This window comes from Mchenga conophoros, linkage group LG18, assembly GCF_057382185.1.
Source record: "Mchenga conophoros isolate Kocher_MC1m ecotype Shallow Benthic linkage group LG18, M_conophoros_male_GT1.1, whole genome shotgun sequence".
Lineage (NCBI taxonomy): Eukaryota > Metazoa > Chordata > Actinopteri > Cichliformes > Cichlidae > Mchenga > Mchenga conophoros.
Window position 1 is genome coordinate 28556035 of NC_140543.1, and position 21676 is coordinate 28577710.

The 21676-nt window shown below is 42.2% G+C and overlaps 1 protein-coding gene across 2 annotated transcripts; it reads right to left on the reverse strand.

Moving 5' to 3' along the window:
• Positions 1-4497: 4497 nt before the first annotated feature.
• On the reverse strand, positions 4498-17740 carry col6a2 (collagen, type VI, alpha 2). 2 transcript variants are annotated; one of them, XM_085253960.1, is made up of 32 exons: positions 17542-17738; positions 15720-15807; positions 15484-15584; positions 15242-15385; positions 14211-14573; positions 14110-14130; positions 13950-14015; positions 13751-13849; positions 13619-13645; positions 13475-13501; positions 13337-13381; positions 13181-13234; positions 13039-13101; positions 12886-12948; positions 12730-12783; positions 12611-12646; positions 12455-12517; positions 11734-11796; positions 11555-11617; positions 11399-11461; positions 11263-11313; positions 11080-11178; positions 10939-11001; positions 10823-10858; positions 10689-10734; positions 10443-10595; positions 10259-10353; positions 8646-8827; positions 8372-8550; positions 8236-8274; positions 6022-6353; positions 4498-5498 (listed from the first exon to the last, which is right to left on the reverse strand). In XM_085253960.1, the coding sequence occupies exons 2-32, from the start codon at positions 15793-15795 to the stop codon at positions 5229-5231; spliced, it is 3036 nt and encodes a 1011-aa protein (XP_085110086.1). In that variant the 5' UTR covers positions 15796-15807; positions 17542-17738; the 3' UTR covers positions 4498-5228. The 2 variants fall into 2 exon arrangements, with proteins under 2 accessions (XP_085110086.1, XP_085110087.1); XM_085253961.1 differs by lacking the exons at positions 4498-5498; positions 6022-6353 and adding an exon at positions 6386-7792 and having other exon boundaries at positions 17542-17740.
• Positions 17741-21676: the final 3936 nt, after the last annotated feature.

Here is a 21676-nt window from a genome sequence, read left to right on the forward strand (position 1 = left end):
GAGCCAGGGACAACAACAAGAGACAACATCGTCACGTTAGAAAGGTATAGTCATCATCCACAACTATTTTCAGTTGATGTTGCGGATGAAAAAGGATTCAGAAAGTTTATCCATGCAGTGAATCCCATGTTTGCGATTCCAAGCAGGAAAACACTCTCCCAGAAATCATCCCAGACCTATATGACAGAGAATGTGTATCTTCTTCTTGTTTTGCATATTTTAATTTATGTTTTATTGTGCTGTGGTTTGCAGTGTTTTGTGTTGTTTCACTTGAAAATTTGTTTAAAAGGAAAAAGCAGAACATTTAAAAGGTTAAAAGTTGAAATGTAATTTTTTTTTGTTGTATTTTATAATTTATTTATTAGATTTTATGTGGAGTGAATAAATAAAAGTATACTTACGGTGGCCCCTAGAGACAAAGCACTTACAAACTCCAAAACACAATGGAAATGCTCCAGGATCATAGTGGCTACACAAGACAGGAAGTACTAACGACCAGATTTGGTGTGGTAGTAACAGGTAAATGGACTTTTTTTTTTTAAATCATTTGAATATATATGAGTGTTTGTGTATAAATACACAAACAATACACATATGTTTCAATTGTGTAATTTAAGGTAGCTCTGTTTTGAAAGTTCAGTTAATGCAAGCAATGTGTTTTGGAGTCTAAGGTCTGTTAATGGCTGCATCAAAGCATTTTTTTGTTTTTGATGCAAGCTACCCAGAGTCATGCGCCCAGCTTGGGAATTCCTTCACACTGTCATCTATCCCAGGAACAGATGAATCCCAGGAAATGAACCAAATATGATCAAATGAATGAGGGCTCATTTAGCTGTGATGGAAGTGTAAAATGTTGCTCATAAAGGTGCATGAAATGATCTTAGAGGGAGATTCCCTCTTGCCACTTTTCCAAAGTGTTGATGTATAAGATAATCATCAATTCATCAGTTTTTTAAAGTTAAGATTTTTTTAAATGTGATTTAAACCCACACCAAATAGCTTTAAAATCCTTTGTTTAAAGTTAGAATGTGAAGCGACCCCCCCACCCCCCACCACTGCGTTGTTATCGGATTTCCATGATGGCTGGTGAGCTATGCTAATTTAAATGGCACACGGCTATCAGAATGGTCACGTGTCTGTCTTATTAACGAACATTACAGGTGATCACGCGCGGTGAGTTACAGCCAGCAAGGAGTCAGGCAGTTTTTGTGTGCATGTCTGTGCACGTGGACATTTTTATAGCTTTGTTTTGTCTTCACAGAGTCGTTTTCTCATTCATCCAGCGCACCACTCACCCTTTTTATTTATTTATGTATTTATTTATTTATTTATTCTTTAGCTTTTTTAAATGCTGATGGAAATAAAGCATTTGCCAGTTTCCCACAACTGCTTTTACTTTGAAAGCTGGGCCCAGAAGTATTATTTTATCCTGCAGTAATCCACAGGTCACATCGCTGCTTGGTGCCAGAATAATTATGCCGATGCACTAACCAAAAATGAAACTCAATGCTTTACAATCCCGTTGCCTCCAGATATGAAAACAGCCCTTTAGGGTTAAATATTCAAATCTCAGACACGGATTCCCTGTCAGAATAAATATTTCAAGCTTTCTGTTAACCTGTCACCAAATTTACATTTTGAACATTTGATTTTCAGTATGATTGTTCAAATCTATAGATTTTGCATCTCTATCATAGATAGCTTGGCCAATAAAGGCCTGAAACTGTTCCCCAAGTGACTCCCCCCCCCCCCCCCCCCCACAAAAAAAAAAACAACAACAACAACAACAAAAAAGCAGCACAGAGAAACCTGCAGCACTTTTGGCAGTAATAACTTGAAGCAATGATGTTCTGTATGATTTTATTGCTGTTTCACATCACTGTGGAGGAATTTTGGTCCACTCTTCTTTACAATGTTGCTTCAGTTTATTGAAGTTTGGGGGTATTTGTTTATGCACATCTCTCTTACGGTCGCACCAACGGATTTCCATCAGGTTAAGGTCTGAACTTTGTCATTGCATTGAGCTTCTGGAATACTCTTCCCCTGTCAGTGAGGGAAAGTGCAAGTCTCCCTATCTTTAAGAGTCACTTAAAAGGGTGGCTGAGGCACACGCAAACATGTGATCATGTTTAATCATGCTTTATGTTGGACGTGAAAAAGAGTTAGTGTATTACAAAAAGGGAAACAACTATTAGTGTAATGGGTCAGTGCAATATCAGGACAGTCAGGGCATGTGTGGGGTTTGTGCAATATAACTGATGTGTTTCCGTTATTGTTATCTGTATTGTCCTCTGTTTTCCACTCTTCTTGTCATTGTTTGTTCTAATTTAATGTGATCACTGTTTTTGTCCTGTTATTGTTGTCTCTGTATGTTTTTACTAATTTGTGTGTAACACCAACCTGCCAGAGGGTCTGCAGATGGAAATTAGCCCAAGGCTATAATCTGTATTAAACTGATGAGAAGCTGTGTTCACCCCAGAAAGCTCCCAGAAATTTGGGCAAATGTCTGCTGTGAAATTTTTAGCCAAACCAAATTGCAGGTCAGTTTCAAGCTGAAAATTATGCAAGTAGTCCAAACCGTTCCTGAGATGCAGAAATGTTTTCACATACACAAAATTCAACGATTGTGCCTCCAAACAAATTACACTTACAAATGCTTGTACCATAAACGATGAAAACAGGAACTGCAAAGTTGAGACTGAAAAGTGTTACAGTTAAAGTGATAATGTGACAGCTAGCCATTCAGCTGACTCATTGGTGACTGTAATAAATGCAGGTTTCGTTATAGAAGAATATCGAGGAGAAGACAGATGGCAGGGAGTCAGAAACGGGGGATGAAAGTGCAAGATGTTGAGGACAACTTATGAGCCCAGGCGTCAGGTGTGAACAACAACAATAACTGGGCTGTATTTAGGTGTAGAGATCACATGACCATCAAAGAGCAGTGTAAGAATGAGAGAAGATTAACAGGGGAGCAGAAAAAGAGGTTTATGGACACAAACTGGGAGAGGTGGCACGCTCAGCACATTAGACATTTCTCAGGAGGGTTGAGGACCCTTTTGTGTGAGCGAGGCTTGGGTCCCAGGCGGGGCTCCTGGTTCTTCAGGGATGTGTCATCAGGAAATGAGGAAGGCGTGGGCTCAGGCTCTGAGGGTGCCGAGACAGCAGCGGCAGTGGCAGCGGTTGGCTCTTCCTTGGCTGGTGCATCGGCTAGGGGTGCTGTTTGTCTTTTGCCACAGGCTGGCTGGCTTTGGCTTCGTGAACTTGAGGAACTGAAACAAACACGCTGACACGTGATGTCAAATTGGACACAGCCATCGTGACCTCATCCCCTGGTTATTGCACTCTGTGTTGTGTGTAGTGTGACGGACACCACCATGTTGATTTTTTGGACCCAGAGGTGATCATAATTAGGTGGACCAACCAGCAACATATTTGGGCCTGCAGGCACTGCACCTGCCCAAAGTCAAGTCCAAGCCTACAAAAGATACAAAGTCCAAGCCTAAATGGAGAGACGCAGTTACTGTCCCTCCATTTAGGAGGGACAATCAGCCAAGTACTGATTGTAATGTGTGCTCATTGAGGATAATTCTATTGTCTTCTATTGGAATTACACCACTGCACCAAGGGTCATAGATGGGCTGCTAAAAAGTAGTCCTTTATGGGAGGGTTGCAACAGGATCGGCTTCTGATGTAAAAACTTTGAAAGCCCTTTGTAACTATAAGAAACAGCCCAAATTACATTATTGGTAAAAAGGCATTACACTGTTATTGTGACAGCCATTCTACTGTTACAGTTGCTAACCAACTGCAAATATGAAAAACAAAAGAAATGGAAGAAATAATTAAGCTACTCCTAAAAACTCTTATCATACATGGTCAGTCTATTTGCATCAAGTCAAGGCTCGGGAAAGCGAAACCATTCAATACCTTTCAAAAAGATCTGACTACCTCTACTAAAATGTAAACATTGTCCCAAAAGAATAAAAAATCTGATAATGTCCATACTTCTGCTAACCCTTCTTATACACCCCTCTCTTTGGTGTCTATAGGATATGGATGTAAATGTTGCTGGTGTGGTCTATACATTTAATTTTTTAAATCCACATGGTTGCTAGAGAAGCTGACCCTGTCTTTTAATGTCACCTGCTCTGGGTGAATGGGGGAAAAAATACAACCCGCTGTTAGTTACGGAGAGTTATGAGCATGAAAGCTTCCTGTTCTGCAGAGTGTCAGTCTGGCTAAGCAGTTTGTTTGTGAGTCAAAGCTGTCCTTCTTTTATACAGGCCTTTATAATTAAAATACATAAAGAAAAATACACAGCAAATGAGCAAAATATATTTTCCTTTACAATATAAAGAACTAGTTTATTGGTTTGAATCATTATCCAGCAGTTCCAGCAGGAGGCAAGCTGACTAACAGTTACTGCGTAAAACCGAGGAAAGTCACTGGTGTCAAAGAAATTACAAACAGGCTGGCAGACACAACAGACAGTGCTGGGATCATAATATCAGGCTTTATTTGGACGTCAGGTTTACAGATTTGGTTCATTTAGGCTTGCGTGTTAATCAGTGTGCAATTATCTACTGAATATGCATTTGTGTGTGTAATTTGTGTTTGAAGCATGTCTACATGTTTTTATGCCCTGATCAATCTACATTTACAGCATAACATGAAGTAAAAAACACATTCAATACCAAATAAAATGGCTTTGTCCTTGTTTTTCTACTTTAGCACCTTTTAAGTAAATACTGACTTCCTGGAAAAAAGGACTGTGTGTGTGCACACGTCTGTGAGAGAGGGAGGAAAAATGTGTTTCGGCAAACCAAAAATTAATACAAAATAAAGCCTACTGATAAAGTGGTACACATTCAGAAATCACGTACCTCTCCTTTGGGAGGTCTTTGGCTGAAAATATAGATTTGAGATTAAAAGAACAACTGATACAAATGATACTGCATGTCTTTGTGTGTGTGTGTGTGTGTGTGTGTGTGTGTGTGTGTGTGTGTGTGTGTGTGTGTGTGTGTTGGTCCTGCATAGACTGCTTTTGCTTTTGGTAAATTAATTTTCTCCCATAATGACAGGATATGTAGCCCCCTCAGTGCCTTCCATCCAGTAATGATAGTGACCACAGAGGTGTGGTCTGTGAGGGTGTGTTTACATGTACGCTGAAGGAGCTGGTCCTTCTTTCCTCCCATGAATTCTCGTTCTAGCTTTACAGTTCCTTTCTAGCATATCCAGCGGATGAAGCGCTCAAAGAAGGCCGGCTTGTTCAGCATGGCGTAATCGTCTCCCCTAAAGATGGCTGACGTGTCTCCGAGCGCCACCTTCTTTAGCACCTCCTCATCAGTGTCGCTTCCCATGGCGATCACCGTGGGAACGCCTTCCGCTCTCTTCATGGCGCTCACACCTTCATCCAGCTGCTCTCTGGCTGTGATGCCATCAGTGATGAACACGAAGGCCACCTCAGCGTTGCGGCGTGACAAGCGACTGTTGCCCTACAAACACAACATAAAACAAATAATAAAGTCGCGTATCATTTGAGCATTTTTTGCTCCATACTTGCGACATTAGTGATGCCAGAAGATTATCAGTCAATCAGTGAAAACTCCAGGGAGTCAAAAAGACAACCACTAGGACTGCAAAAAAAAAACAACACACCAAAATGCCAAAAACTGCAGTACCTCGTCTGGCCACATGAGGCAGGCTCTAAAAGTGAGTCAATCCCCACAGACTCCCTTGTTAAAATGCTGAGCTTTACAACAGAGTTAACAATGCTACAACAGAGTAAAAAACAGTTTTGATCTCTCAAGCTGACTTCACTGACTTCATCCTTCAAAGTCTCTGTGTTTAGGTTAATTTTTAAGTAACACAACAATTTAGACATTAAGCACCTTCAGCCATTTACAGTTAGAAGCGGGTGTTGGCTAGAACACAAGCTGCGTGTCACCTCAAACAGCTGGAGGGAGTGGTCTGGACTTCTCAAATGAAAAAAAAATAAGATGTGTATATTTGTTATACCTTGAACACCAGATTGTTGACAGCATAGATGATAGCGCTGCCCAAAGCAGAGGAAGAATCCATGTAGGTGACGCCTGCTAGTGAATCGGAGATCACTGTGAGGTTATGCGTCAGTGCGAACTCCTCCCTCTGCTCCGAGGGGCTGCCGTACTGTAACAAAGCCAGGCGGGAATTCCTATCGTCATTTTCGCCAGTAGCCAGGACGAGACGGCGAGCCACATTCTCAATGAACTCTTTGGCCCTGCGGTGGTTCTCCAGCCCCATCCTCTCAGAACCATCCAGGAGGAACACCATATCCACTGGCCGCTGAACACAAGCAGCCACAGCAGGCTCTGGAACAGACACACATACATACATAGCAGGGTGTTCGGTGAGCTACAGCTGGAAAACAGATGCTCAAGAGTCAAAGCCCGCAACAACAACAACAACAAAAATATATATACACATATTAACAACAACATGCTGTAATTCCATGCATGCCAGCTGCAGTCCGGCTCTTTCAGTATTTCTTTGAGTAGCCTTCCCAGATTCTGACCGGCCTTGTCAATAAAGCACTGTTTTAGTTTGCTCGTTGAGTTTATTCTCTTTAGACATTAAAATAAAAATAATATATGAATGTATCCCATTTTACAGGAAACAAAATGAACAACGTGAACAATGTTCACATCAGCAAGTTGCAGTCACAGAGCTAAAACAATAACATGACATTGGATTGAAGCCACTCTGTGGTCCTTTTCTTCAAGTCATCCTACTTTGCAAGCCAAGCCACATGCAAAAAAAATCCCCCCGAAAAACATGCACCAGTCAAGGGCACATCATACAATAGTTCCCTCACAGTCGGTGCCAATTCATTTAACCAAACATTAACATACACCATCCTCTGACTCACATACAGTATGCTGTAAATTGTGTAAAACCAGATATTTTCCACATGCAACAGCCTTTCACCGACGTGATTCATTCACAGGGGAAAAAAACATAAAGGCTGTAACCATGGATACGTGCAAAACAGCAAAAAAAACTGTCATCGGAGTGATTCACAGTGAAAATGAGGCTCCATCAACTGTAACCGAATAACAAGAACGGCCCTGTAGACAAATCTGCCTCCAACAAATGCATGACATTCATTTTCCATTTCAATTGAAAATGTTTTGAAATACGTGATCTGTACATATTACTAACAGACATACTCAGGATTACTGTGCTATATCCATAAATGTTTATATTTATATTTATATTCTGAGGCCAGAAGGGATCATGAATCCACATTTTGACTGAAGTCAATTCACACAAAGGGTTCTCTGAAAGCTTAGTAAAAGACCAGCTTCATATCATGCAGTTCAGCCCAGGTGTATATTTCACCTGCATAGTTTAAACAATAAAACAATGCCCACAGTTTGAATAAATTCTATTCTTTGTCCAGCAGTAAGCTTATTAGTCAATGGCATCCATAATGGCGAGGTAGCATGGTTAGCATATTAGCATTAGCAAAGTCCTATGGCTTTCGTTGGGTCCCCCATAATGTCCCCATAGACATATTTGAAGGAGTTGATGAACAGCTGGGTCCACTGCTGCCTGTCCGCTCCTTGGGCGAGTTTGGCTCTCTGGGCTGTGTACGCCATGGTCGCCACACCAATCCCATACTGTTGCTCGCTCAGGCCGTTCAGCAGGCTGGTCACACCCTCCAAAGAGGTGGGGACCAATGAGGGGCTGCCTTCCTCGGCTAGTGGCTTCCAGGGGGGTGGGGCTTGCCCCACAGAGATGCCCCCTCCTGCAACGAGTGGGCGGAATAACATTGTGGGCGTGGTCCCACAAACACGAGGCACCAACAGAGCCAACTGAGATGTCGGAGGTACACTGAGTTGCTTGAAAATTCTTAGATTGAGCCAAAAAATGTAATCGCACCAATACAAAGGAGGTGTAATGATCTCTACTGACCTACTGCTCGCACGGTTTAACAAATTGCAACCAAATCCTAATGCAGTCTAACGGGGCAGTATGCTTCAAAAAGAAGGCAAATCTATTGGTATTTAAGTTGTAAATGGCCACCACTGAAGTGAAATGCAGGGCGATTTGTATAAATAGGTAAAAGTACCTCGATGGAAGAACTTTCAATAAGGCAAAACAAAAAGTAACTTAATTTGAAGCATAGTAAATGTTATAGGAATAAATGAAGCTATAACAGGACACTTAGACTTATACAAAAAATCCTACCTGATTTACAAGGCAGATCAGGGCACACGATGAAAGGATCTAAAACAAAGATAGCGAATATGTCAAACCATGAAGAACAAAACAAGATGGTTAGTCCACTACATGCTGCACATAATGAATATTTCTGTGTATTTACCTGGGCAGAGCACGGTCTCGATCTTGTCAATGAACTCCTCTGCCACTAGGTCTGCAAAGCGTCTCATTCCCATTACTTTACCATCCCTCTGGCAGGCGATGCTCTTCAGACTCTCATTCTCCTCGATCTGCTCAAACATGTCTCCGATACCAATGGCGCTCACGTCAACGTTGGGATCTCTACTCACACGCATTGGTTCACACAAACACAATCGATGAGATAAAAATGATCCTTTTCACAAAAAATGAATCTCAAACCACAGCCCCAGTAGCACCTGCAGAGGTAGGTGAGCAGATTGTCGTCATCTCTGGGGTCAAAGCGTCCGTCGGTGATGACGACGACAGTGACGTTGGCTTTCGCTCTGCGGCTGTCCCTGATCAGGTTGTCGTAGGCGTACTTCAGAGCAGACGGCGTGAACGTACCTCCTGCGATCCACTCCAAACGCTTTACTGCATCCTGAGCGATGGAGACGACAGTATGAGAGTTTGCCGCGTATTATGTCACATCACCACCATTATTTTTACAAAGGCGCTTCATGTCTGACTACGGCCTTGTTCTATAAAAACAATTATGGTAATATGTGCTGAGGTGAAATTATAGGCTGTAATGACACCCAATGGTTTGTTGAATCCCTTTTTTTTGTCATTTACTGCCTTGGTTTTTTTGAAATGAAACAAGCAAAAGGATGGATGTCGGTAAGAAACTAAGCATTTTACCTTAATTATAGTTATAGAGGTTACAGTAGCTTGCAGATCAGAAAGGCACTATCCCTAAATTATACCCTGTTTTATTATCTTTTTCATTCTTAGTGGAACCATAAATTACAAAATGAACACTCTGTATTATTAAATAGGACTTAAAACTAGCACATGGGACCATGAATTTGACAGTGAAGTGATTTTCAAGGCTATGAGTCAATAGATAAGTGGATATATTTTCCCATAAACTTTCATAGAGACAGATTTGTTTTTGCAACCAGATGAGTCGCCCCCGTCTGGCCATTAGAAAGAATGCAGGTTTAAGGTACTGCTGTGTTGACATCACTGTTCAGATTCAGAAGTTATTTCCATTTTTTTCAGACACACCCTAATGTAATAAAATAGGATAAAGTTTGCACTGACCACATTCAAGTTCAAATTTAAACTTGTTTACCAAATGTAATCAGCAATTGTAACAAACAATATTTTGAGAGAAGCTGGATTACACTTCTTACATTCTTTCTAATGCCAAGCAGGGGGCAGATCGTCTAAGCCTCAATTGTGAAGAGGTCTGGGAAAATCACTCTGCTTTTTTAAAATTTGATTCATGATGTCTGGAAAACACTTTCTTAACTAGTTTAAAATCTCAGTGCTAAGTTTCAAATCTTCCATCCAACGTGTTGTTGGGTTTGTTGATTAAAGCTCTAATGAAAATGAAATAAATGAGGCATATCTCTGGGCGTGGTAGCCTTCTAACTTGCAAATTGCTTCAGTATTAACTTGAAATCCAAGATCTGAGTATGATCCATCCCTGGCCTGGGACATGTGCTTTTAAAAAACTGAAATAGCACTGGCTAAAATGTAAAACTGAAAGCTTTAAAATGAGAGCCCCCAAGTCAATGGGTGACATCACAGTGGCTGATCAACCTGTTATATGCAGTGTATCATCGTTTTTATTCTTTTCTGATTTGTTTATAATAAGAAAAACATCATATGTGGCCAGACACTTGCTTTATGATGGTGAATTCCATCTTCTGCAGCTCAGACACTACTAAGCAACGTACTGAGAGGAACATGTGCAGACTGATCAGCCTAGTTCATTAAAAAAAAAACATCTGGTGTAAAGAACAATCTCCTCTCTACTCTAAAAATAAACTGACACATGTGTTTGTGTCCGTCTGTGTGAGACCTTGAAAGCAGCCAATGAATCAATCTTGGGGTCGTTGAGCCGGATGGCCTGGAAGGTTCCACTGTGACTGTACTGAACCACTCCCACCCTAGTGCCTGGAAACAAGCGTGGCTATCTTATTAACAGGTGTAATTGGGAGTTATCTTGTAAAAATGTGAACTTAAAGCCTGACAGCTGTATCTACCTGTGTCTGACAGAGGGTCTTTGGCAAATGATCCCAGTCTGCTGATGGTGTTGATGACAAAGTTCTTCTCCAGGGTGAAGTTGGTGAGACCCACGGACTCTGAGCTGTCGATAACAAACACGATGTCCAGCGGTCCGCAACGTTTCTCACAGTCTAGAGATGAAAACGCAGCACGCTGTGAAGGTCTGACAATCTGACAGAGCACTTTGATGTCATGAATGTTTAGAGAGAGGCAAACAAACTCACCACAGCAGCCACACGTCTCTCTGATGTAGTTCATGACGTCACATTCCTGCAGGAAAAGACAGGAAACATCATTAAATCATCATCATGTGTTTGTGCTGACATAATAAAAGTGTAGTTGGTTGCAATATTCTCACAGTGAGGCCGGGATCCCCCTCAGGGCCAGGATCTCCCTGCAAAAAGACAATGCGAAATATCACACTGCGAATGCAACTACATTATGGATCTGTCTGTTTGTTTTTTGTGTACTCACATCACGCCCAGCTTCTCCTTTTGGGCCTCTTGATCCAGGTTCACCCTGGGACCCTGGCTCGCCCTGTTGGAAGGAAATAAATCACACAGCTTTCCTTTGAGCGAAAGAGAAACTTCAAACTTCATCCGAGGTGCTACTTACTGGTTGTCCTGGAGTTCCTTTAAGTCCAGGTTCACCCTTTTGACCACAGTCACCTCTGGTGCCACGAGGTCCACGCTTACCCTTGTCTCCTCTGTCACCCTGCGTATTATCGGGGAAAATTTCATCACCTGGCCATGTCAGGCAGAAACTATAAGCAGTGTTAACGCATTGATTCTAAGTTACCGGTTCTCCTCTTGATCCTGTATAGCTAAAGCCAGCTCTTCCATTGTCTCCCTGAGTAGCGATAAAACAAAGAGTTAAAACAAGGAACTGCAGCTATGAAGACAGCTACCACAGAAACAAACGTGGAGAGTCTAACCTTTGGTCCGAGGTTTCCAGGCTCTCCTCTAGGTCCAGCATCACCAGGGTCACCTCTGCTGCCCTAAAATACAAGCAGAGTAAATGGAGAGTGGATTAACATATATGTCTTTAAGGGACTTTTAAATATAGTTCTCAAATGTGACTTTTAACCCACGGTTCTTCCTTTCTCTCCTGGTGGGCCTGCTGGTCCCCTAGGTCCTGGCAAGCCAACATCACCCTGTTCAGAACAAAGAAAAGTGCACATGTAACAAACTCAAGTAGATTAAAGAGCTCAAGACTGTATAGTGTTCAATGACAATGAATCAATGAATGTGACACCGCAGTTCATATTACCTTTGCCCCATCGCTTCCTGTTTCACCGGGAAGGCCCCTCTGGCCCTCAGGCCCACTTTCACCCTGAAACACAGTAAAAAACGCCCTTCAGCCTCCCAGTGGTGGAATAATAAAACCGATTTAAGATACAAATCATTTGAGGATATGCGAATAATTCATCACGTAGGTGATGTAAAAGTTACAAAAGGTCCCAAAAGTTAGTGGGACCTCAGACGATAAGACCAACCACAGCGCTGTCCTGGATGATTTAGTAGATGTCAGTGTGACATGTAAAAAATATTTACAAAAAAGTCTTGTAAAAATCTTGGAGCCTTTACTGACTGATTGGACTGTCATTTCTGAGGAAACTCTTTTTTCTTAGTCTATCCTTTTCCTTGTTGGCGCAGGTCAGATGCTTATTTGTAAGCAAAAAAACCTCTCAGTTAAGTTGTTGACTGGTCTAAAAGGCTGATTGGTGAGCCACAGCTGAGGCCAGACAGTTCCAGCGGTCGGCTGCTTCGATCTTACTTTGACCACTCGCATCCTTTGCATACTGACTTTGAGTTTCTTCCTTCTTGATGAAGGCTGGCAGTGTTCAAAGTACAAAACAGCATTCATTTCTTTTGCTTATCTGTTGTTTTATGTTTTGCATGTGTATGTTGATGAGTTGCTCACCTACTGTAGACCAAACCACCTGAACCTGACATTTACGATTTGTGTCAGTGTGTACATAAAGACATACCTTCTCTCCCTTAGTGCCTGGAGGCCCTTGTGAACCCTTTGGACCATAGTCTCCTCTTCTACCCTACAAACAAAAAAAGGCATGGCAGCTGTGATGCCACATAAAGACAAAGCTCGCAGGAGAACGACTGTTGGCAAATGAAATAGGTGTTCTCACCTTCTCGCCTCGAACACCCGGGACTCCAGAGGTTCCCTAAAAACACACAACACAGCAATCAGCGCCTTGAAGCAGGTGAATGAGTGTGACTTTGTTATTTATGTGGGGATGCATCTTACAGTGTTTCCTTTCGCTCCAGGAATACCAGGTGATCCAGGACTTCCCCTCTCTCCCTGCAGATGAAACACCAGAGTTTAGTCTATCACCTCCAACACTGATCATACTAATGTGACTTCCATGCTGCTATTCTGTCTGTTTGCTGGTACAGAATTTACCTTTGGTCCACGATCTCCGTCTGGGCCAGGCGGACCAGATCTTCCAGGGCGCCCAGGATCTCCCTAAAGACAATTAAGCAGACTTTCATCACCTCTTGAACAAATTATAGATTTTTTAATTTTATTATTTTTACAGCAGGAGCGACCATCTACCTTGTCTCCATCAGATCCGGGAGGACCACGTTCACCGACATCTCCAGGGTGACCGTCAGGACCCTGCAAACCATCAAAAAACAGACCATAAATAGATAGCATGTAATAATAGTTTTGAATAGTAATCAGTGACGTGACATACCCTGTCGCCTGGGTCTCCTTTGCAGCCTGGAGCGCCGATTCGCCCAATTTTACCCTAAAGACAACGACAAATACATCAGAAAAGCATCCCATGATCAAAAACTGGGAGCGTCATTTCAAAATAAGAGCATTTAAGGAAAGACTGCTTGAGTCCTACCTTCTGCCCATCTGTCCCGTTGCGTCCTGGGATGCCAGCCACACCCTAATGAGAACAAAGAGGAAACAGTTAGATGAGAAAAGCAAATCACCTTCCAGCATTAATGATTATTTAGAGATGACGTTAGATTAGACATACCTTTTTCCCCTGAGTTCCAATCTCTCCCTGTAGTCAGACAAAAGTCAGTAGTCATTTTATGTATAAGAAACACAGACGTTACTTTCATTCATTTTCAAACATCTCCATAGCCCATTCATAGTTGAAAAAATCCAAAAGCCACACCTTCTCGCCTTTTAGACCTGGTTCTCCCTACAGAGACGGGACAAAGAAAACCATGTGTCATTATAAAGCCTAAATCAATGTTAAGAGTTGCACTGATGAAGATGATGGGTAGGCGAAAGTGTGGCTTCTTACTTTGATACCGGGCTGACCGATTGGACCTTCGATACCGGGGTCTCCTGGGCGACCTCTTTCTCCTTTTATTCCTGGCTCGCCATTGTCTCCTTTAGCTCCCTGCAGTCATCGAGTTCAGACGAGAAAACATTTGTGAGGATCAAAGTCACATAGGTGAAAGTGCTCTAAGCATGAGTGTTTGTGTGTGTGTTAAACTCACTTTTTGTCCCCTGTGGCCTTTTGGACCAGGAGGCCCTTTTGTCTCCAGACAGGACACATTGTAACACTGCGGTTCACAAGACACAAGGAGAGACAGTCAGTGAAGATAAAGGAAGGCAGCTCATAAACTGATCCTCTTCTGATTCTCAGGTGTGTCTTACCTCTACATATGCCAGATGTTTCTGTGAAGACAAAGGACACAAAAAGTTAGCAGTAGCTGTCAGTAGCTGTGACTGTTTATGCGTGTGTGTTTGGAAGTTACCATTGTCTTGATGATTCGATCAATAGTTGGGGTATCTATCGTGACTCTGTTCTGGCTGAAGTTCACAGCTGCATATTCATTCCTGTAGAGGGACACTGGAGAGCTGGCGATGTCCCTCAGCCCAGTCTCCTCTATGTTATTCGATGCTGCCACAGCAAAGATATGGATGCCCTTGTCACGAGCCTCCTCTGCTGCCACCTTAATACCCCCACACGGGTTTCCAGTCACATGACCATCAGTGATGACAACAGCAAATCGGAGGGCCCTGGGGTATGAGGGTGAGCTCTGTATCTCCTTTGCCATTTCTCTGAGGGCACAATCGATGTAGGTCCCTTTACCCAAATACCTGATTCCCCTCACACCCTGGAAACATAGAAAATCAGAGGCGTTATCATGAAGGATGAGTTACAAAATTTGTGTTATTTTATGTTATTTACAGCAGAAACATTAAAGGAGAAGCCTGATAGGATGAGGCTTAAAACCTTCCTGTTTTAAATGTTTACAGTTAACGCTGGATCAGGTGACCGTGAATCCTTGCTTAGTTATGCTGCATTCGTCCGAGGCTGCTGGGGGCTTCCCATGATGCACTGAATGCTTCTTCTTCATTCACTTATTTTCCCTCACTATGTGTTTATACACCACTCTGCATTTAATCATTAGTTATTATTATTAGTCGACTCTCTTCCACAATGTGGTTTTTGTCTTGCCTACCTCCCCTCAGCCCCAGACAGGGAGGGCAGACGGCTGTGCTCCCCTGAGCCTGGTACTGCTGGAGATTTCTTCCTGTTAAAAGGGAGTTTTTCCTTCCCAGATGCTTTAGAATAATACAGATTCTCTGTATTATTGTAGGGTCTTTACCTTACAATATAAAGCCCAATGAGGTAACAGTTGTTTTGATTTGGTGCTAATACATAAAATGAACTTGAGCTGAATTGATCCGTCTCTGTGCCAATTAGGCCAGCTGGCTATTGGACAAAAAGTGAACAGGTGTATTTGAAAGACTAAAGGTTTTTGAGATGTGCGTCACTCACTGTGATGAAATCATTCTTGGATGCAAACCGACTGAAAACACTTTGTGTCTGGGAGAAGTGCAGTCCACCGATTTTCCAGGTGATCCGCACGACACCCCTGAGCTCTTCATCATCCAAACGCTGTGCAAACCGCTCCGTGAATATCTACAGCATCAACAACATTACACAACACGGCTGTTACTTTTACTAAATCCAACAATAGGGATCGTTTTAAGCCACAGAGTTGTAAATAAATGAGCAACCTTGATACTCTCCACAAGTGCTCCAGGAGGCGGCTCCTGCAGGGCAATAGTCTCCGACGTGTCTATGGTGAAATACACGTCTATGGGACATTCGTTTTTTTCTAGAAGGGAAAAGATGAGAACACAAAAACACAAACTTAAACCTTCCTTCCTGTTACATCACAGAGTACTTGAATCAGACAAATGTTCCATGTTGTGTTAGTGAAACTGTGGCTGTTCAGTTTTGTCGTGCTCACTGCTGCAATCGGTTTTCTCGGCACGAGTCAGGGCTCCAAAGAGAAGAGCGAACAGGACGAACTCTAACCCCACCATCTTCTTCTTCTCCTGTCACGGCACATTGAAACACACTTTTCAGTTATTGCAGTTGGGAAATGAATTCGGCAACTGCAGGATAAAACAGCAAAGAAAGGCAAAGACATGCATGATGAGATTATTAAGATGAAAAAAAGAAATGATGAGAGAATAGCCTTTAATATATAAAACATTATAAAAAACCCTGAAAATGCACGCTTCACTATATGAATTTTTTGTATCTAGAGTGCTTTTTTCCTGCTTAAAACTGAACTTTTTTTTTTTTTCATTTTCTTCATCTGACATCAGTGTCAAACAAACACATGCAGGGACTGTTGTACAGTGAACAAAATGGCTGCCGTGCAGTTATGTAAGAGGTTTGAAAGCATCACATGAGTCAAACTTGTTTTGTGTGTGTCCAAAGACAGAAAAGAAAAGAAAAGCTAAAAAATGTAATAACTGTATGACTGTATGACTGTGTCGCTGTAGAAACTTAACCCGCTGCTAAACTACAACCAGATTCCATCAAAGTTCAATGAGAACAACAAAACTTGTGCAGGAGTGAAGTAGTTCAGTTCAAGCTCAAAGCTACGAGGTATTGACCTGATTATATTCTCAAAACAAAAAGCATGAAACCTCAGCCGTGTTCCTGAACATCAGGGTCAGCCTATGGCTGCATCTGGAGACCAGAAAACAGGTTGTTGATTGGATAAAAAGAAAGGCACACATTTTTATCACAAACCAAATTCTTTCAAAGGTCTCACTCTACTGCCATCAACAGGATTTCTCCACTCTCACATAAAGCCAAAGCTGTCACAGCAAGGTTAACTCATTGAGGGCAGGCTCGGTGACCTTATTTGCATCACACACTTTACAGCTTTGACGGGACATGTCTCTGCCATTCAAAACAAATGTACAGAAACCAGTTGCACATTGGGCCTTGTGGGAGCTCTTATGATCTGGGCAGAAGCAAAATGAAAGAAGCTAAGAACTCTATTGCCCATCACTCCATTTAAACTAGGAACTCCAGCTAAAATAATGTCTACAAGAGCACAGTATGAAAAAACGCACACTAACGGCGCAAAACAGGAGAAAACAGCTTCCGTCTGAGAACAAAGAACTTTCAACACAATTTCCAATACTACATGTGTCATTCATATATGTCACTCTACACAGCTCAGCTGTTCTGCCGGTGGAGCTCGTATCTGTGAAACAAAATGATTTTTCCCCCACCAGCGCTGCTGAGTGAGTTTTCATACAGGCCTACATTTTATTTTAATGCTGGAATATCAGCCAGAACCTCGTCAGCGACGCGCTTTGCTGCGGGTCCCTCTAGCGGACAAAAGGCTGTGAGCTGCGCAGGAGTCCTGCAGCTTCTGCAGATGTTCCTACTCCTCTTCCACTGCCCGGGCCACGAGCGAGTGGGAGCTCTCACAGCTTTAGAGCTCAGAGCGGGTGAATATCGTGCAAAAAACCCAAAGAAATATACAATCCACTCTCTGATATTTTTATTTGTTTGTTTAACGTTTGTGAGTTCTCAGAGAAGGTTGACGCTCTGAGAACTCACAAACTTCTCGCCTGAGAGCTAGAGTTCACACAACAGTTTTCGTCGGCTGAGAAAACACCGTCATTTCAGCTCATAGGACTAAATTACAAGACACAGAAGGAGAGAAGAGGGAGACAGGCAGGTTCACGAGAGAGACACGGGGGGAGAGAGCGAGAGCGAAACAGAAGCAAAAAGAGTCTGTGCGTAAAAGTGCAGCTTACCCAAACTCTATACAACTTCAGAACTTCGTCAGCACCTTATCTTTTGATTATCTCCTCATCTCCACGGGGGGGGGGGGAGCCGAGAGAACGAGTGATACAGGAAGAGAGAGTGGGAAATGACACCCTGGATGCGCGTTTGCTTCCCGCAGAAGAACCGTCCGTTCGTCCGCCTGTCCCGGTCCAACCCCAGCTACGAGCTCTTGAGCCCTCCTCCTCCTCCCAGCTCAGCTCAGTGCGCAACGCCGTCCGCTTGGAGGCGCCGTGGCTTCGCTGGAACCCGTGTGTGTGCGCGTGCGTGTACCAAGTGCCTGCCGTGCCAACAGGTGGTCGTTTGCCAGAAAGTGATCGCCAGTGTTTATATGTGCTCTTTAGTTCTAATGTATTTACTTATCCTGATATAAAGTCTGCAGTCAACGTGTATTTATGAAGAACTCATATATAAAATAAAGAAATGACCTGATATGGAAATATTCTTATGATTCTGCATTATCATACAAGCTCCGTGTTCTACATCTTTGGCCACTTAAACTAATTAAATTCTCTTTATAGAAGTGTGATGTTATATTTGGGCTGATCAATCTTCTGTCTTGTCATATGAATATTCTTCTGGCTCAAAATGACTTGATATCATTGATGAGAGATATATTTCTGATATGCTTGACAGATTATAGGCCAACAAGTCATTTACAGCATTCAATTTTTCCCCCCAAGCACCACTAATTTGGGATGCCAAGACTTGTTTCTGTCTTAAACGCCACAGTTTTTTTTTTATCATTGCCATTCCACAGAACACATGGTGAAAACCTTAGGACACGCTGAGCTTTCAGGTCCTCGAGCTAAAGCATTTAGGAGGTATTCACAGTTGATCTCAGACATGTGGCAGGTCAGAATGAAATAAAACAGGATAAAGAGCAGACTCACCCCCCTCCATACTCCTAACCCACCGTCTTGCCTGTTCCTGGTGATATGCTTGCAATTAGTAGGCCAAGCTCTGTAGTTTATACCTGGTGTAAACACAGGCAGCCTGTGCATGACTCTGCGCACATGTTTACATATTTTGAGGGACTTAAAGCGAACTATTTACCTACTTGTATGTGTTAACGTAGTGGGAGTTCTCCCCTTTTTTAGGGGATTTACCCTGTCTGTGCACATCTGCACAAACAGATTTATAGTGTGAATGGAAAGCATGTCTTAATTTATGTTATCATTGCAGATTATGCTGCTGGAGCTGCCTTTGCAGTGAAGACTAACACTGCCACTAATGTGTAATCCAGCGCAGAACACAGGAGGCGCACATGTTTACATATTTTGAGGGACTTAAAGCGAACTATTTACCTACTTGTATGTGTTAACGTAGTGGGAGTTCTCCCCTTTTTTAGGGGATTTACCCTGTCTGTGCACATCTGCACAAACAGTTAGATTTATAGTGTGAATGGAAAGCATGTCTTAATTTATGTTATCACAGGAGGCAAATCAGGAACAGAGTTGTACATCCTTTACATGGCAGAGCCAACAATGTGGAAATGAAGCGGTCATGTGGATTAACTCACTGTGGAAGGAAGATGCTGTAAAAAATAAAAATGAAAATCTGGAGTTTTATTTTGAAGCTGTACCAAGGATCAACATAAAATACCTTGTCAAGCTTTAGACGAAGCGACACGAATGAACACGTAACGAATCTGTGAAAGGACATTTTTGAAGACGTTGCTCTTAACTTTACCTCGCTTACAGAGGTGTCTGGAGGTGAGGCAGGAATCAGCATTCTGCCGTGTGGGAAGATGAGAAGAAGTGCTGAGACAGAAAAGAGAATGACGAGGAAGAGAAGGCCAGCTGCTGACCAGAGTTATTACTATGTGAAGCTCTTCTCTCTGGATGAGGAAGGGTTTTTCCTTAAAAAGAGAAGAGTGGAGCAATGTGTGTGTGTGTGTGTGTGTGATGGAGAGATGGGGGTGTTCTGGTCTCTCTTAAAACTGGGTGACTCATAGGATAGGAATGACCTTCCTCCCGAATAAGAGTAAACCAGTCTCTGCTTCTCTGTGTCTCTCTGACACACACACACACACACATTAATTTTTGTCACATGGACTGAAAGAGAGTTCTGTAGAGGGATTACTGTAGAAGAAAAGTGTCTAGAAAACTATCATACTCAGACACTGCTGCAGCTTATTTTCTCACAGTTCCATGGAAAAGGTCACAAGGAACAATTTATTTGTGCCTGTTGCAAACAACTGCAAATGCACATGAAGGGCAACATGGGCAGGGGGGGAAATAAAAATGTTAAGAGCTGTGCAGTGAAAAAGCAGACAAACATTTTTGCTGTCTGTAATGAGCGCAGAACAAACTGAGTGCAGATATGGGTTATTTGATGTGCTTTAATCTCTGTGATGGTCACTGGGTGTGTGAATGTGAGCCATTCTTTCAAGAGGTTTTCCAGAGCAGTTCTTGATCTGTATATGTATATGTGAACAAATGCCAGGATATTACATATAAACATTACACAAGTTAACATTAACCCCCATTTTTTGCTTCTTTTGGCAGTCTCTCTCTTCATCCAGATGTGCTTTGTCTTTAGACAAAACAGCTGGTAGTTGTTACCTCTTTGCATCTCTCTCTCTCTCTCTCTCTCTCTCTCTCTCTCACACACACACACACACACACACACACACACACACACACACACACACACACACACACACACACACACACACACACACACACTTAAATTTCTTCTTCTCTGTTTTTTTCTTTTTTTCATTTCTTTCACCCTCTGAGGAGGTTTAATGCATAACCATTTCCAGAGTTCTAGAGAACTATAATAGACACACACACACACACACACACACACACATGCTCACACACAGACACAGACACACACACACACACACACACACACACACACACACACTTAAATTTCTTCTTCTCTGTTTTTTTCTTTTTTTCATTTCTTTCACCCTCTGAGGAGGTTTAATGCATAACCATTTCCAGAGTTCTAGAGAACTATAATAGACAAACACTTTTTTGCCGCTTTTTTGGACACATCTTGCAAAAACATTTTCTACACTTTCAGTGAATTTCCTTGGAAAAAGTCTGTACTGAGGTCTGAGGGCAGGACAGCACAGAAAGGTCCAGTCCCCTCAGAAAACAGAAGGAGCACGGGAAATTGCAGAAAAGCTGCAGAACAGCCAACACAAGCTATGTGCTTGGCACCACTGTGCAAGTGCATAGCTGCATGCATGCAACAGATTTAAAAGGTGCATGCAAATGTAAATCATGCATGGCAACATGCAACTGGACACACCCATGCATATGCGCATAAAAGAACATGCACACTGGGGAAAGATCTGTGGAACAATCTGATAAGCGCAGTTCGGGCTCAGGTCATTTTGAAATTACTTGGACACAGGAAGTTATGTACCAAACAGTACAGAGATACACACACCCCGAACAGAAGTGAATGTCTGGTGCACACATAAATGCTGCACAGTCAAGATCTGAACAAAAAAATCAGGATCACTGGAGGGGAAAACAGCAGATTTAGTGAGGCAGTCTCAACGAATTTCTCCTGAATTCTGACTAAGGAGATTTAATTTAAAACATGTGTTTCGCATTGAGCAAGAAAATCAAACATTTGTGTCTGTGGATACAGAGTGATGAAGAGGCAAATATTTTAAATAAATCATGGACAGTTTTTGCTAAACGAATTCCTTCTCTTGTCCTTTTCTGCAAAGAGGTCAGCAGTCCTGTATCTTGTCTTGCTAGGGGCATTTCAACAGGCTGATACTTGCCGTCACAATGGGTAGCACTTTGGAAGCTGTACAAGACTACTGGCCTGTTACACTGAGAGATGGAACATTAAGCTGTCTTCAAATGGGAAATGGTGACGTTAGCACTTGGACATTTAGCAGTGTAAAACAGGCTGAAAAATTCTCCTCACTCTTTCCTGATTATCTATCAAAATTATTGTTTTATTTAAAAGAATATTAAATATTGTTGCAAAGAACAGGTAAAAAAAACCAAACATGTCTACAGCACAGCTAGCAACTCTTGGAGAATTTCCAGAGTTAATGGCAATGCTGCATGCTAATTTGCTAATCTCACAACCACACTTTTATCTAAGTAAAGTTTCACAATATAT